The sequence below is a fragment of the Anastrepha obliqua genome, chromosome 5 (genome assembly GCF_027943255.1).
Source record: "Anastrepha obliqua isolate idAnaObli1 chromosome 5, idAnaObli1_1.0, whole genome shotgun sequence".
Classification (NCBI taxonomy): domain Eukaryota; kingdom Metazoa; phylum Arthropoda; class Insecta; order Diptera; family Tephritidae; genus Anastrepha; species Anastrepha obliqua.
This window is the reverse complement of record NC_072896.1, coordinates 48,797,016-48,812,979: the sequence shown is the minus strand read 5'-3', so window position 1 is coordinate 48,812,979 and position 15,964 is coordinate 48,797,016. Positions and strand designations below refer to the sequence as shown.

At 39.7% G+C, this 15,964-nt stretch overlaps 1 protein-coding gene across 1 annotated transcript in view; it reads left to right on the top strand.

Moving 5' to 3' along the window:
* LOC129248732 (hemicentin-1) overlaps positions 1-15,964 on the top strand; it is a 106,550-nt gene that overhangs the window by 11,713 nt on the left and 78,873 nt on the right. The window contains exons 4-5 of the mRNA XM_054888349.1: positions 6,185-6,370; positions 13,956-14,151. Of these exons, the coding sequence (XP_054744324.1) occupies positions 6,185-6,370; positions 13,956-14,151 (382 nt within the window). The remainder of the gene's footprint in view (positions 1-6,184; positions 6,371-13,955; positions 14,152-15,964) is intronic.

The following is a 15,964-nucleotide window of genomic DNA, read 5'->3' as shown; positions in this document are numbered from 1 at the left end:
TATTGGGTATGGTAATAAGTTTCCGTCCTTTCTTAGCCAAAGTTAAGAATTATTTAAACAATTAAATAATAAATGACATTTTGTGTGTTATGCGCCATCGGAAGCTACCACTTCATTCCATCTTTCAGACAGCGTACGAATTCGTCTTACGAAAAATTCGAGTTCTTTTTACTTGACCCATTCATTAGCCATTTTTCGATACTCTCGTAAGAAGTGAACCGCTCTCCAATAAGGGCTGACTACATTGATCGTAACAGAAGGTACAAATGTCTGGGGGGTGGGGCAGGACTTCCGCACTCAGTACCTCTAAATATTTCTGGACTGATTAAGCAACGTGTGGCCTGGCGTTGTCATGCAGCAAAATTAGTTTGTGAAGTCTACCGTCCCATTCCGGCCGCTTTTCTTTGAGAGTTCGATTCAAACGCATTAGCTGCAGTCAGTAACGATCGCCAGTGATGGTTTCAGATGGTTTAAGGAGTTCATATTGAAGTGAAAAATAGAACGACCCTTTATACTCTTAAATGCAACCCTGCTCATACAATGTATCTATAACTTTGATGAATAAACATGTCTGCCCCTTCCGGTTTTGAATTTCTACCAAATGTATTGTGTTTTATTGACTGCGTACAATTTTCTAGTTTTTCAACAGTTCATAATAGATTACACCCTTCTGATCACACCAGACGCACAACATAACCTTTGAAGCATGGATATTTTTTTTCGCTGTCTATGGACCTGGCTCACCTGGCAGGCTCCAACATTTTCCACACTTGGGGTTATCATAATGAATCCATTTTTCATTGCCAGTGACGATGCGATGCAGAAAACCTTTTTTTTCTGCCGTTCAAGAAGCATCTCTCACGCCACTAAACGTCTCTGAATATACCTCTCCTTCAATTGATGTAGCACTCAGTTACCTGCTTTCTAGATCATTCCCATCGCGTGCAAACATTTACCGACGGCTGATCTGGGTATGTCAATAAGCAAAATTGTCGCATTTGGAGTCAGCATAATCCACAAGCCATTGCTGAGACGCCGTTACATCCTCAAAAAGTCACTGTTTGCTGTGCTCTATGGGCAGAGGGAATCATTGGTCCATATTTCTTTAAAAATGAAGCCGGCCATAATGTTACAGTCAATGGAGAGCGCTATAGAGCCATGATTAATGACTTTTTCGTGCCTGAATTGGACGATGTTGATGTGGACGACCTTTGGTTCCAACAAGAAGGCGCTACATGCCATACAGTCAACGCAACAATCGATTTATTGAAGGAAACTTTTGGTGAGCGCATTATCTCGCGCCATGGACCTGTGGCGTGGCCCCCAAGATCGTGCGATATAACACCGCTGGACTATTTCTTGTGGGGCTATGTGAAGTCGGTTGTTGGGCCTCTCGGCTGGAATTTATTCGAGCCAGCCGCGGCGGCCACTTGCCCGAAATCATTTTTAAAACATAATGGCAAACCCTTATCTTTATAATAAAGCTAAATTCTTGGCCATAACATTAAATTATATACGTTTTATTTCAACTTGAAAACCTAACCTCTAAAAAAAACACCCTTTACATGATTTGAAGATAATAATGAAACACGGCTTCCAGCAAATGATGATCTTTCGGGACGAACGTAGACATTTTTGGCGTCAGATAAAAAAGGATATTTACGCTTCAAACGAATATCAAAAATAGTATCAGCCTGTTTTACGAGTGCGGAAATTTATTCCCATACCCAATAATATCGGTCATTTCTTAATTTTGTATTATTTTCACACATTCCTAACTTTGATTTGAATATCAGTAATTTTCTAAACTAAATGTATGGCCAACCTATTACTTCGCGTGCCGAACCCTGTACATAAAGTCAAAATGTATTACCCTTTTGTTCCCACGACAGTCGGTTCTATGTAACTGGACTGGCCAAGGACTGTCACTTCAGTAGCACTCCCCTATATGTATGGCGAATGTTTGTGCTGCTGCAACAACAACAACAACCATTTTGTCACTCACTTTTCCGTATTTTATAAAAGTGTGCAAGGGTAAGCCTTCGTATAAAAAAGCCTCCTATATTTGAATTTTCCTAAAGCTCTGGGAGAAATGTAGACTTTTACCATCAAAATAAGTATTCAAACTCCATTTAATTTATAGTTACAGCTTGGCATTCTAAGTAAGCGGATCATAACTCATATTGTATTTGTTGATTTAAATTGCAAAAAACAAAAACAAAAAAAACTTTAATAAATTTTCATTAGAAGCTTGAATATTGAATCATTTTGCTCATATCTCTAATTGCAAGCAAAAAGCTTTCAAATTTGGTTTCTGTGGTCGATGCAATTATTATTCCCTTTCATCAACAACTCTTAGCCGATTATTTAACTTCAGGAAATAAAATATTGCTTACTTGCAGTTGACTTTTGTACTAATGTTAATTTGAATGCTTATATCTGCTTTCTTAAATGTGCTGCAGCTTACTTGTGCATCTGCACCCAAACAATTTAACAAACCAACTGTATTTTATTGCTGCAGTTGTTTATTCTGCTAGAAGATTTGTGCAATATTTACAAAGTGATCTATAAAACACTTTCTGACAGCTACGTAATACCGTAAATAAACCAATAAATTTAATCATTTAATGCACCAGAGCACTCACCGAAGCCTATAAATATGTGCAATTATGCATACTAATGCACTTGCCTACTTGAATACATACATGAAAACACATACATATGGGCGTGTGACCTATCCCTGCAGAGAAAAGCCAAACTAGTATGAAAACATAATATTCAGATGCCGGTATTTAATAGAGGAAAGCAAAGTAGTTCGTCATTGAGTGGACCTTTTTGGGTGATTGATCCAGTTTCTCCCGGCTGTGGCGACTGAATATTGCTCCACAAATGGAGGGGTTACGCTAGCGGGGTACGCCGCTAGTGAACGGTAAATGATTTCTTTTTCACTAGCAGCTTTTTCTTGGCAGAATCAAACTCGGAGGTTTGCTATTGACTGCCGCAAGATGACCGCTATTAGAAAAAACTTGTTCAATCATTCGGTGTTTCCCGCCCAAGCACTTTCGAATGGTAGTCGCATACCAGACGGCCGCTGAACAGAAATAATACGAGTAGTAAAATTATCAATTTCCCTGCAAAATTTTATTTTTTTATTCAACAAAGTTTTAGACTCGTCTATGAACGCGCCAATGGGCCGTGATGATAAGAAGATTATGTATAAGGAGATAAGCGCTATCTCCGCCACGACATAAAAATCGTGCTTGATGACTTCAATGCCTGGGTAGGCAAGGAGGGAATTTTTCGTCCCACAGTCGGGAGATTTAACCAGCACTACGAAACATCCGGTAACGGACAGAAATATTTGTAGTCTGTAGCACCAGATTCCAGCATAAAAACATATACATATACATATAAACATACTTGACCCTCTCCTGATCGAAAAACGCGAAACCAGATCGATCATGTTGTGATAGATGGAAGACAAGCTTATAGCGTTTTAGATGTACGTACGATCCAAGGACCTTGTTGCAGCCAAACTGTGCCCACTCCTCTGTGCAGCAAAAAACGTACATCTACCTACGCAAAAAATGTTCGACATCGGAAAGCTGTAATCGCAACAAATAGCAAGAAGATTCGCCACTCTACTCTCACTCCTGCTCTCAGAAAGTACTGCACAACAATCTGGCATGCACGAACAATGGAGTAACATTTCTCGTTCTCTACGTACCATCGCCGAAGAAAAAATTGGATTTCGGCGACCCCGAAAAACAAGTGCGACTTCGAAGAATGTTATGCTACCGCACAAAAAAAGAATGCCGCCTATAGAGCCACACTGCAATCGGGCGAAACGCGAGCCATGTGGGACCACTACGGAAGCTAAATACAGAAGAGAGACGCATGATACGTATGAAGAAACGAGAGGCCAAAATACCTAAGTGCTTGAGATACTGGTCAATAGGAACAACGCCCGAAATTCTACCGGAAAGTTTGGCGGCTTATAGAAGGCTTCAATGCACCCAAAGCATATTTAAATTATGGAGAGTATAAATTCTTAGCGAGAGTATTATATGAAAGGCTGAAGCGCACCATCAACCAACTGAATGGACCTTATCAGTGTGGCTTTAGTCCTGGAAAATATTCGATCTGATGTTCACAAAACGCCTAGTCATGAAAAAGACCCAGGAAAGAAGAATCGAGACACACCATTTTTTTGTAGATTTCAAAGCTGCGTTCGACAGATCGAAAAGTTGTTGCCTATATTCCGCGATTTCTGAATTTAGTAATATAATATATTTCCGTAAAACTAATACGGCTATGCCAGATGATGTTGCTCAATACCAGCAGCACCGTAAGAATTGAGAAGGACCTCTCCGAGCCGTTTGATACCAAACGAGGTTTCAGACAGGGTGACTCGCTGTCGTGTGACTTCTTTAACCTGATGTTGGAGAGGATCGTACGAGCCGTACTTAATCGCTCAGGCACAATTTTTTATACGAGAGCACAATAACAACCGCGCTATTAGTTCTGCCCTTTTCAAACTGGATAAAGAAGCAAAGCGAATGTGTGTGATGGGAAAGGAGGATAAAACGAAGTACCTCCTGTCTTCAAACAAACAGTCGGCGCACTTGCGTATCGCTACTCACGTCACTGTTCAGTTATGATTTGGAAGTTGTAAAAGACTTCGTTTATTTAGGAACCAGCATTAACACCGATAATAATGTCAGCCTTGAAATGCAACATAGAATCTCTCTTGCCAACAAATGCTACTTTGGACTAAGTAGACAACTAAATAGTAAAGTTCTCTCTCGACGAACAAAACTAACATTATATAAGACTCTCATCACGTCCGTCCTAACGTATGGCACAGAAGCGTGGACGATAGCAGTATCCGATGAAGCGACGCTTGGAGTGTTTGAGAGAAAGATTCTGCGTAAGATTTTCGAACTTTGGCGAATATCGCAGGCGATGGAACAATGAGTTGTATGAGATTTACGACGACATAGACATAGCGTAGCGACTATATCGGCTCATGTCGTTCGCATGGTTACAAACGCTCCGGCTCTGAAAGTATTCGATGCGGTACCAGCTGGTGGGAGCAGAGGAAGAGTAAGGCCTCCTCTGCATTGGAAAGATTAAGTGGAGAAGGACTTGACTTCACTTGGTGTTTCAACTGGTGCCGGTTAGCACGAGAAAGGAGTGCCTGGCGCGCTTTATTAAACTCGACCAAAATCGCGTAAGCGGTTATAGCGCCAATTGCGAAGAAGAAGTTGGATTTCATCCGAACCAACACAAGACTTGTGTATGCTCAATAAATAGTCACAAACATACCCAGAAATAGATTATACGCATGCGGACATCTCATCTCAACATCTCTCTTCTCCTTTCTAAATCAGACTTAGAGTGAACTATAGAAATTCGGTTTCAAAGGTGCAACTCTCGCCTAAAGACTAATTCCAGAATCGAAACTTTGTAATCAACAGAAATCAGATTAGGCTGAAAAGCGATAGCACGAGCTGCATAGATTGAAAGTGGAAGAAAAATTTTTCGGGAATATTTTACCAGAAAAGTAGGGAAAATTTTGGTAAGAAACTTCTGTGCACAGGGACTTAAAGTGCAATTCCAACTTCTACTAAATTTTGATACCTTTGGAACGAAAAGGGAATAGTAAGAATCCTATTGCACTAGAGGCAATCGATATCCCAATATCCTAATATCCTTTGATGAAAGACGAATAGGAATTGCTTAGTTCCCGAAAAGAACATCGCGCAGTTGATGTGTTTCTCTAAACTATGCAAATATGCACAGCGAATCACGTGAGTTATAAGCAAACTAGGATCCATCACTTCGAAGGTGAGCACAAAAGATTTAGTGTGGAAGTAAGCATTTTACAAAACAACACCAAATATTTCTGCAAGGATAGGTTGTGTGTTTACGGTCGCCCTTATGTGACCATTTGTTTTAGTTTATGTATTCTACAGCCCTCAAACACTCCCACATACACGCAACTACCACTGCATGATTGTTCGTGTAAGCACCTATCCACTTAAAGTATTCTGCTACTTATTTGTGTTTATACTTCCATTTTATACAAATATGTATGTATGTGTAAGTTAATCATTTTGTATATGCTTGCATGTACGTGTTAATAAATATGTATTTTCTATTCTGCCATATATTTTTTCAGGTTGCATGGATTAAATCCGACTCCAAAGCAATACTCGGCATTCACACCCATATGGTGTCACTTAATCCCAGATTATCAGTGACACACAATGGTCACAACACCTGGAAACTTCACATATCCCACGTACAGCTCAACGACTCGGGCAGTTACATGTGCCAAGTGAACACAGATCCCATGAAGAGTCTGGTAAGTTAACACAACTAACCCAATTGACCAAGTGAACAAAGTAGTCGGACATGTGATGAGGGCAATAGCATGAAACAGACGAGCCTTGGCGCTCCGTGGTTGAAGCTAAGCCAGAGGTTGAGACATGAGCTCTAAGTTGAGGTTGAGTAACTTAAGCTGCTGAACCAAATACGGCACTGAACTTATGCTCGGATTCGTATCATGCACCATCCTACCAACTACAATACCAATGTGCATACCTACCTACGTACACATACACATAAAGCCATTCAAATACCCTTAAGGCATGCATATGCATACATGCGCAGATGTGTGCATAATTGAGGTGTGACCAGTAATTTAAAGTGAAATTTTCCTTTGCTCTTTCCACTGGATTTTTACATTTTGTTACACTAGCCAATGTTGCTTAAGCTTAGCTGCCAACTCCAAGTTCAGTTATGTGCTCGTTTATACGAGGTGTGCTCAATAAGTAAGATGACTGCTTTCACGAAGACTGTTTATTTATTCGTCCACATCTCTTTTGTCCCCTTCAAAGTAATTTTCCACTGACGAAGCCTTTATGGCAGGACTTGGGGCCTTTAGACTCAAAAATTATTCATTGGATGTGTACCGTAATGATTAGACCGATCATCACTTATGCCTGCCTTGTTTAATGGCCGAAAGCCAAGTAACCACTGAGCAACTACTTGGTAGTTGGTACTTGGTAGACGGAGCTTTTCGCCATAATGGAAACAGTGGAAATCGTATCCAACAGAGGGTTCGAAAAAGTAAAAATTGAAATACTTTTGGACAGTCAATCAGTCCTCAAAGCCTTCAATACTGGGTTAGGAAATAAGTTAGTAGCATTTTCACCGAAGACTTTTATTTCAACAAAAAACAACAATTGTATCAATAAGCTAATCAATTATATGTATATTCGCCGTTGCGGTTTACAACCTCTCCCCACCTCTTGACAAATTTGTTGATGTTGTTCTGCCAAAAATCGCCTAGCCTAGTGTCAGAGAAGTTGTTGAAGTAGTTTTTAAGGACCTCTTTGTTATGGAAGTAACGCCCTTTATATGGTTTGACAGGGAGCGGAAAAGATAGTAATCGGTCGGTGTAAGGTCCGGGAATACGGTGGATGCAGAAAGAATTCCCATTAGACCCATTAGATTTCTGCAACATGGGGCCTGGCGCTGTCATGAAGGAGTACCGTTTGATCTTGCCATTCAAGTTTTTTTCAGTCGAACATCCTTATTCACGTGGTGTAGCTGGGCAATGTAGAGCTCCTTGTTGGCCGTGGCATTCTTTTCGAGCAATTCGCAATGCACCATGCCCTTCCAGTCCCACCAAACACATGTCATGATCTTTTTTGGATGAAGATCCGGCTCGACTCTCGGTTTGGCATATCTCCTGGAGCCACCCACTCCTTTCTTTGCTTCATATTGATGTATAGGCACCATTTCTCATCTCCCGTGACGATTCGGTACAAAAAGTGCTGTTTATGACCGCGTGTTGCTCGATGGCGGGCGAGATGTTGAGAAGCAATTTGAAGGCGACTTTCTTTGTTGTTCTCATTGAACTCGTGAGGCACCCAGGCTCATAATTTTTCGGTAAATCCTATGGAATGAAGATGATTGAAAATCGTTTTATTATCGTTCATTTTTCCGTCCAATTCACGATTGGTTTGGCGATTGTTCTTCTTCAAACTTGATATGAGACGTTCTTCACCGGGACGTGTCATCGACGTCAAAGTCGACATTTTTGAACTTTGCAAACTATTTCCGTGCTGTAGACTCGTCTATGACAACTTCTCCATACGCGTCGCAAATGCCCCGGACTCCTTCGGCAGCTTTTTGACCTCAAAAAGAGCAGGTGTCGAACATGTTGATTTTTGTCTCCTGAGTATTCCATTTCTAAGCCTCCAAACTAAAAAAACAATCGAATAACTCAAAAATGCAATTAACATTGTTTTAAAGAGCAGAAAGAGGTCTATCGAATGAATACTTAACCTTTTCCAAACAGTAAACAAATCATTGTAAAATAAAATAAAATATAAAAACGCTATGAACATACTCCCCAACCCAAGAGATTTACATATATTTACTTCAAAAGTCTTTATAGAGTGCAACAATGCACTCAACAAACTTTCGATTCGTAATCAGACCTCTGTGACTTGGTTACTAGATTACTCTGTGAAACACTTACCGGCCACTTTTCCTGCAATAAATATTTAAGTACTATAATATATAATATGACTATCTAGGACTTAATGTATATTCTGCTGCGATGAAGAGGAGTCCATGGAACACTCAATCACCAATTGTGGAGCATTACGTTACAGGAGTCGGGAATCCTGGGCTCGTACCAACTAGAGGATTATGGCTTACAAATGCTCCCTCCTAAGAACTGGTTCAAGACCTCGCAGTACAAACTAATTAAAATTTAGCAAGAAGTGCACAATAGATCAATCTGGTCGCAGTGCATAAAGGTCTTAGCCTAACCCGTACAATCATTAACATTACCATTAACATGCTATGGTACTCGTATTAAGTGGGCAGAAGCTAAATGCAGGCTACAGAGTTAGAAAAATATTCAAAGGATTACCTGTTAGGAAGTGACATAAGTACTCCCTGAAACCAAAAGCATTATTCGACATTATTTACCTTGGAAGAGGTTCTAGTGTAGGGAAAATTCTGGTAGGATAGCTGCTCGGTTTACTGGCGTATGCAGGGCACTAAAGTAAGTGAAAGAGCGGGCACAAAAGGTCTTCTTACTAAAATTATTATTAAATGGGGATCAGCTTAGAGGTATCGAATTTTAAATTGAAGTAACAAAACGAAAATTCAAATTGATTGGATAACCTTTATTACTTTTGTACAGAACTATTCATGACATTTATTTTTTAAAGATAGTCCCCTTCAAATGTTGGCTGCAACTGCACCGTAAATCGACCATCCGTAAACACCAATTTCGAATAACTTGCTGGAGGACTTTGGTCGGTATCACGAGAATAACTTAAGTAATGTTGGCTTCCAATAGCTAAATTGAAGCTGGTTTATCCGCATTTAAGCTTTACATACTCCCACAAATAAGAGTCCAAAGTGTGATATCTAAAGGTGGACAATCTACTGTTCCGAGACGAAGGATAAATTGCTCACCGAAACAACGACGCAGTAAATCCATTGTTTCACGTGCGGTATTGCAAGTACCGCCATCTTGTTGAAACCAAATTATGTGGAGATCACGCGCTTCAATTTTCAGTATCAATAAGTCGTTTATCATTGGCGATAGCGTTCGCCATTCACTGGTACATTACCACCAGCCTCGTCTTTGAAGAAATATGGGCCGATGACTCCTCCAGCCCATAAGCCGCACCAAACTGTTGTTTTCAATGGTTCCAAGGGCTGCTCGTGAATGGCTTCGGTGTGCACTTCAGCCCAAAAATATAGCAATTTTGGTTATTGACCTAGCCATTAAGCCAAAAACGGGCCTCATCGCTGAACACCATAAGTTGGCCTGAACATTTTCACAGAGCGTCAATTTTCGTAATAGAATTGTACGATTTGTAAACGTTATTGTGGCGTAAGTCTCTCCATGGTGAAATGCCAATGAATACTGAAAAAAAGGTATTTAGCTTAACAGTAGTCACGCGTTTTTGGTAATCCCTTGAGTTGTTTCAGCGATTCACCTTTTATCTACTACATCGTTGCAAATCTCCATATTTTTATAGGTTTCTTCAGTTTTGAGGACAGCAAAAAGTCGCAGGATGCCAAATGTCTCTAGTTTTAATCCTTATTACAAATCAAAACATTCCAAATGCTTGCATGGTATGAGCCAACCGATATGCCAACATAATCGGCAACTTCTCTAATAGCGACTCGACGATATTCCCAAATTTTTTTCACTGCTTCAACTTTTTTATCTGTTGTTGACGTGTTGGGGTGTCCAGAGCTAGGCTCATCGTTGGCATTTTCACGGCCTTCTTGGAAAGCTCGTGCCACTTGTAAACATTTTTTTTCTCAGAGTAGACTCCCGTATAGTATTGTCAGCATTTAAAGCCATTGTCGGCACTTAATTCTATTTTTTACAAAAAACTTTGATACATTTTCTCCGATAGCAGAAACTCGCCGAGCACACCAAAACACATCTACCCTTTCGATCAAAAGCAAACTAGATATGCCGTCTATGTTCAGGCCATGCGTACCAATACAAGAAAAGCAAAAAATTAAAAAGCGAGTTTGCATTGCCTGCGAATTTGCATTGAAAAGTCGGCTTACTTTTTGAACACCCCTCGTATGCGATTATTTTGTTCATAGTTGCTGACAAACAATAATATTTTCTTGCAAAACTTTCACACCAAAATGTGCTTCTAGCCTCATTCCTCTCCCTTTTAATATTTTTTGTTGTTTATTTTTGTGTTACAATAATCGTGAGAATATTCGCATAACACCCCAATATGCGCTACTAAATAGCAAATATCTACTAAAGAGAATGAAAGGCGTCCGAATGGAGCTATCCCTTAAGCCTTGTGGGGAGGAAGGGTTGTCACAGCACATCAACAAAAACAAATGCTTCTTACAAGTATGGCATCAAAAGGTGTCGCAGTCGGCAAGTACTTGGCTAATCCATAAATATACATTAAAGCGATATGCTTATAATAATCCTTAAGGATCACAACTCACCCTCCTGTGCACGCGAACGGATATTTTATCAGTCGATCTCAAGTTGCGCCTTGTAGCCACACGCAAATGTAAATATGTATATGCGTACCCAGCTGTTGTTGTATGTCAAGTATAATGCAGCTTCCGGTCAACCCAATCGAACATTTGCACCATTATGGTCCTAATATTTGCCACAGCTGCCGTACATAAGCCGTTTTAGCTGAAATAATAATACAGTTGGTGATAATATTTTACACACATTTGAGCCTGGGTGTATATGAACCGCAAATAACTGGTGATATGTGGCAAATCTATATGTAATATAAGTATGTATGTGCAAATATGTGTAGATATGTACTGTTAGATGCACATATATATATATGCGTCTGGTTGTGAGTCATAAGTGCTCAGGCAATGCAGTAATAAACAAACAAAGACTGGGCGGAGGAAGGCTGAAAGATTATCATTATTCATTCGATTCATCGTGAACTTGTTTGGTAAAATTCTATACAACATTATCCAAAGCCTCTACGTAAATTTCTGTCTTCATCTTGCGTGAAATAAAACAAGTTGGGGTTTTGCTATGGTAGCTAAAACGAATTATGAGAGAACCGCCGTGGAAGACTCCCAAAAGTTATGACTATTGGGGAATTCGAGTCTATATAGCTGCTTAGTGGCGCGGTGTAGCCAGTCTATTTTAATATTTTAAATTAGAATCTTCACTCAAAACTTGCTGCATTCTTCTTTTCGTAAGTTCACATTTAATGTTTTGTCGTCGATATTAAGGTTTGGACCGGTTCTTTAATTTTGCCGGTAGATCTCGGGCATGATTATTTGTGATTTTTTGGTAAAATAGCTTTTTACGTAAGTTGAGTCTAGTAACCATGCCGACAAGCATACCTTGGCTCTTCCCCTTGGTACGACCGCCTTGAATCGATCCAATACGTGCGAGACAAGCTGACAATGACTTTCTACATAGCCTAAGTCGTTGAACGCACGATTCGGTAATGAACGAAGCATGTGAACCATTATTCAGAAGCGCCCGAGCGTGTTGCCGCCAACCAGCATGGTCTTGCAAATAAACTTCAGCCATAGTCAAGAGTATAACGCGTTCAGAACCAGCGTAGTGCGAGGCAACGTTGATAGTTTGATCGGGTGCAGGTGCAGACTATTGTTTGCTGAGTCTAACATGGAATAGGGTATGATGATGAGGTTGGCATTAGCGATAACGTGCCCATTACTCAGACAGTGCAAGCACGCACCTTGAGCCCTGATTGCGGCAAGCTTAGCCTTTTAGTTAAGTTGGCCAAACTTTGAGCAACTCCGCTGTTAGTTCATGCTCCTCTGGTGGATCAGCATGTATTTTTCTTAGAAGCCTGGCAGCACTCCTGCGATCCTGGTAGCCTCGGTCTACCACCCTCAGCGTCGGCCATTTATCGGTACTGGAGCTAGCCGTAGCTATATCACCGGCCGGGCCAAACTTTGCGGGCTGGATAACAGAAACCTACAAGACAGCGCACTTTTACTTGTGCTGGGGCCTGTGGTAATGGCTGCCTTCCACCGGGCTTTCGCTTTGTCGGTTGCAGGCTGTAATGTTCGGTCAAGATTACCGATACGATAAGTTTTTGGAAAGTTCGGTGTGACCGTAGCTCGAAAGGCGGAAATTGTCGTTCCGTGCCGTCTATGAGGAGGGCTGGTCTCCCTTAATTTTTTTTTTTTTTTTGTTTGGGAAGTTAATTTTTGTTCCCACGAGTGTCGGAGAAATGATGTCCGCTTGTGCATAGCTCCGAGCTACACAGTTAATGTAAGCTCTGTTTATGACTTGACTATTTTTGAAAGAGGGACCGAAGCCTGACAGATCCTTGATCCAGCCCTTTACCCCCGACCATGTTAAAAATATTTGGGTAATGCAAAGTATCCATAGTACCCCTAACTTAGCTAACTACCTCCTCAACCTAGGACAACTGTGGTACCTATTACCAGTCGGTTCAGGGGAGGAAGTTTTGCTAACCCCATCCACTATTTCTTGCATGAGCTTATACGTTGTGGTTAAGAAGTCCCAGATTTCGCTGTAATTGCTGTCGCTCTTCAAATAGTTACGAAGATATTGTAGCTTCTGTCCATCCGACAGAAATGCATTGGCATTGACGAGCGACAAAAATACGTCAAGGAATGTGATCTATTCGGTGGAATGTACCATTACTCACCTTGAATGCGGGATTGCTCTTCTATCTCAGCGTTTTCGTCACCACCCGACAATTGAACGTCTTGTTGAGCTGCACAAAAGCGGTGCCAGTTCCACCAATAATTCCATGTACTTGGGAATAACTTCTACGTCCGCTCAAAGTTCGTCGGCTTTGCCCGTTTTTAAATAGTGTTTTATGGCGAATACGGAATCGCGGACTTTAAGCGACGACACTTTGGACTGTACGGAATTAAAATATCGCGGTATTCGGCTCGAAGGACCAAAATGTACACGTTTAAGAGTGTTTGCAGGTTTGCTATGCGGGATTCGTATGAATAAAAAGTACGAATAATTTGCTCGAATTTATTTAGTAGAGATAAAAGGCGACAGAGAGTTTGTCTGCCGTCAAAAAATGCTGCCAACCAAGGCATTTAGCTACATTTATTTAAGGGCTAATTGCAAAGATATCGAGTTAGGCGCGAACAGATAGAGTTAGTAGATACCTCGATGAATTTTTGTACCCAGATATGTAACATTATCATATCTTATTATAGAAAACATTACAAAACTTTCGCTGCAAAAATATTGCTTTTATCTTTACTTCTCTCTACTACTTTATAATACATGCATATGTACATATCTTTAAAATGCACGATCTCTTGTATGAATTGGTATATAGTTTATTTATGTTTTACTTTGTTCCATATTTGTTCACTTTGCACAAATCTTTGCACTTTCATCCATCTCTTACCTGAAGTCTGGCTATTTGGATGTTGTAGTGCCGCCTGACATTTTGAATCATCCCGAGCAAAACCTTGAAGAGGGTATCAGCAACGAGGGCGGCACAATACTACTGATTTGTAGTGCCACAGGAGTCCCTGAGCCGACAGTACAATGGAGACGCGAGGGCGCTAAAGACATAGTCCTACGAACGGAGACAAGAGAGAAGCAAGGTAAAGTTATATAAACAAATTTTTTCCTAATAACGTTTTCTTAAATCTTACGAGTAATACAGGTATGCAAGTAGTTAGTAATGCGAATAGCACACAGCCATAGTTTAACCAAAAACTGAGGCCTTAGTCAGAAATATACTTAAAATCTTTGACGGTCAGAAAAATTCTTAATATCATACCATAGTCCTGAGTTAGGGCACACATCAATTCGAGTAAAACTGAATAGAAAAAGTGTATTTTATTTTTTCCCATATCATAGCCAGTTTAGTGCATGGTGGAGAGAATTCGGAAATCGTGGTCAACATCAGACCGTTAACCGATTCGCAGCGATTTTGAAGGAATCAGCTGATTTTCCGACGTAACAGAGAACTTTGTATGCGCGGCAATTGTCTTTAAAATGTGCATTGTTTTTAAATGAATGTGTAACGGTTAGGTACAATTTTATTTATGAGTTCCTTTTCAAGAGAAACTATTTTGTTAAGAGAACGACTTTTTCGCTATATTTCAGGTTATGTAACAAGATAAAGTACTCTTTTTTTTTAAATGTCGTTATGGTTTCTTCATTATTTTCTGGTACTTTGTTGCTTAATTTTACTATAAATAAACCTCTTGATGCCCTATGTCCCACTAAGGATTGAGGACCGAAAGAAACGATGACACCTCTATGGTTTTAATTCGCATTCAGTAAATTCAAACGCTTTTTAAAACGTGTAAAAAGTTTTGAGTTAAGAAGAGCTGAAGAAGAACCTTTTCGGAGTAACCTTTTCTAACATTCGTTTGTTTGATAATACAGATTTTTTTTTTAGCTTACAGTTTCGGTAGCTTTAAATTAAAAAAAAAAAAAGAAACAAACACCAAACTTAAAAATTTTCGCATTTTTGGTATGAAAAATCACTAAATTTATTGCGAAGAGCAAATTGTTGACAATACTGCATAACTCAGCTAATGCGGCATCACACACTCTCTGGGCGCAATTTTGTTTCTACCATTCTTGGATCTGTACAATAGTGATAGCCAAGCAAGACTGGGAGAATAAGAGACTGCACCTTCCGAATTCGCTGTGACGTCAGGCGTCATCCGCATAAATACGCAGAAAAACTATGTTTGGAATTATTTTTTATAATTCGTGTTTTCACAATTTAACTCGCAGTACTCCTTTTCATTTGTTTGTTTAGTTTAAATCTCACAAATTACAATATTGCCAAGTCATTCACTGAATTTTCACAAATGTGTAGTTTCTCCTCCTTTTGTTTGTTTTGCTCCTTTTTTTTATTATTATTAAAGCACCTGACGTTATACTTATCAAAATCGCGGGAAATAAAGTACCATAATAGTTTTGGGAAAACGCCACCTTCTGTATTTAATTCGATTTTAGCCAAATCAGTATACCAGCTGATTTGGTTTCTTTTTTCGCCCCGTACATTCAAGCGTAGATTCAAAGAATTTTACTACTAGACGTTATTCTATTCTGTCCAATGTGACGTTGACCGAAAAATTCTCCATCGTATAATTATTTCTATTTGCGAAAACTTTATTGGGAATACTACATATCAATCATCATGGGAAAACTGTGCCAATAACATTTGATTCATTCGAACTGAGCTTTTAAATTTTTAATAAATTGGATAAATTGGACTAAAATATTGCGAGTTCCTATATTTCGCCAATAAAAATATAGTATATAAATTAAGTTTTAGCACTTGATCTCACGGTAGTTAATTTTAAAGCCTAAATTTATATTAAATACTTTTGTATTTCGTCGAAACTGATGGTCACGTCCACTACTTGGTATTCTAACTCTGCAGCTATTTTT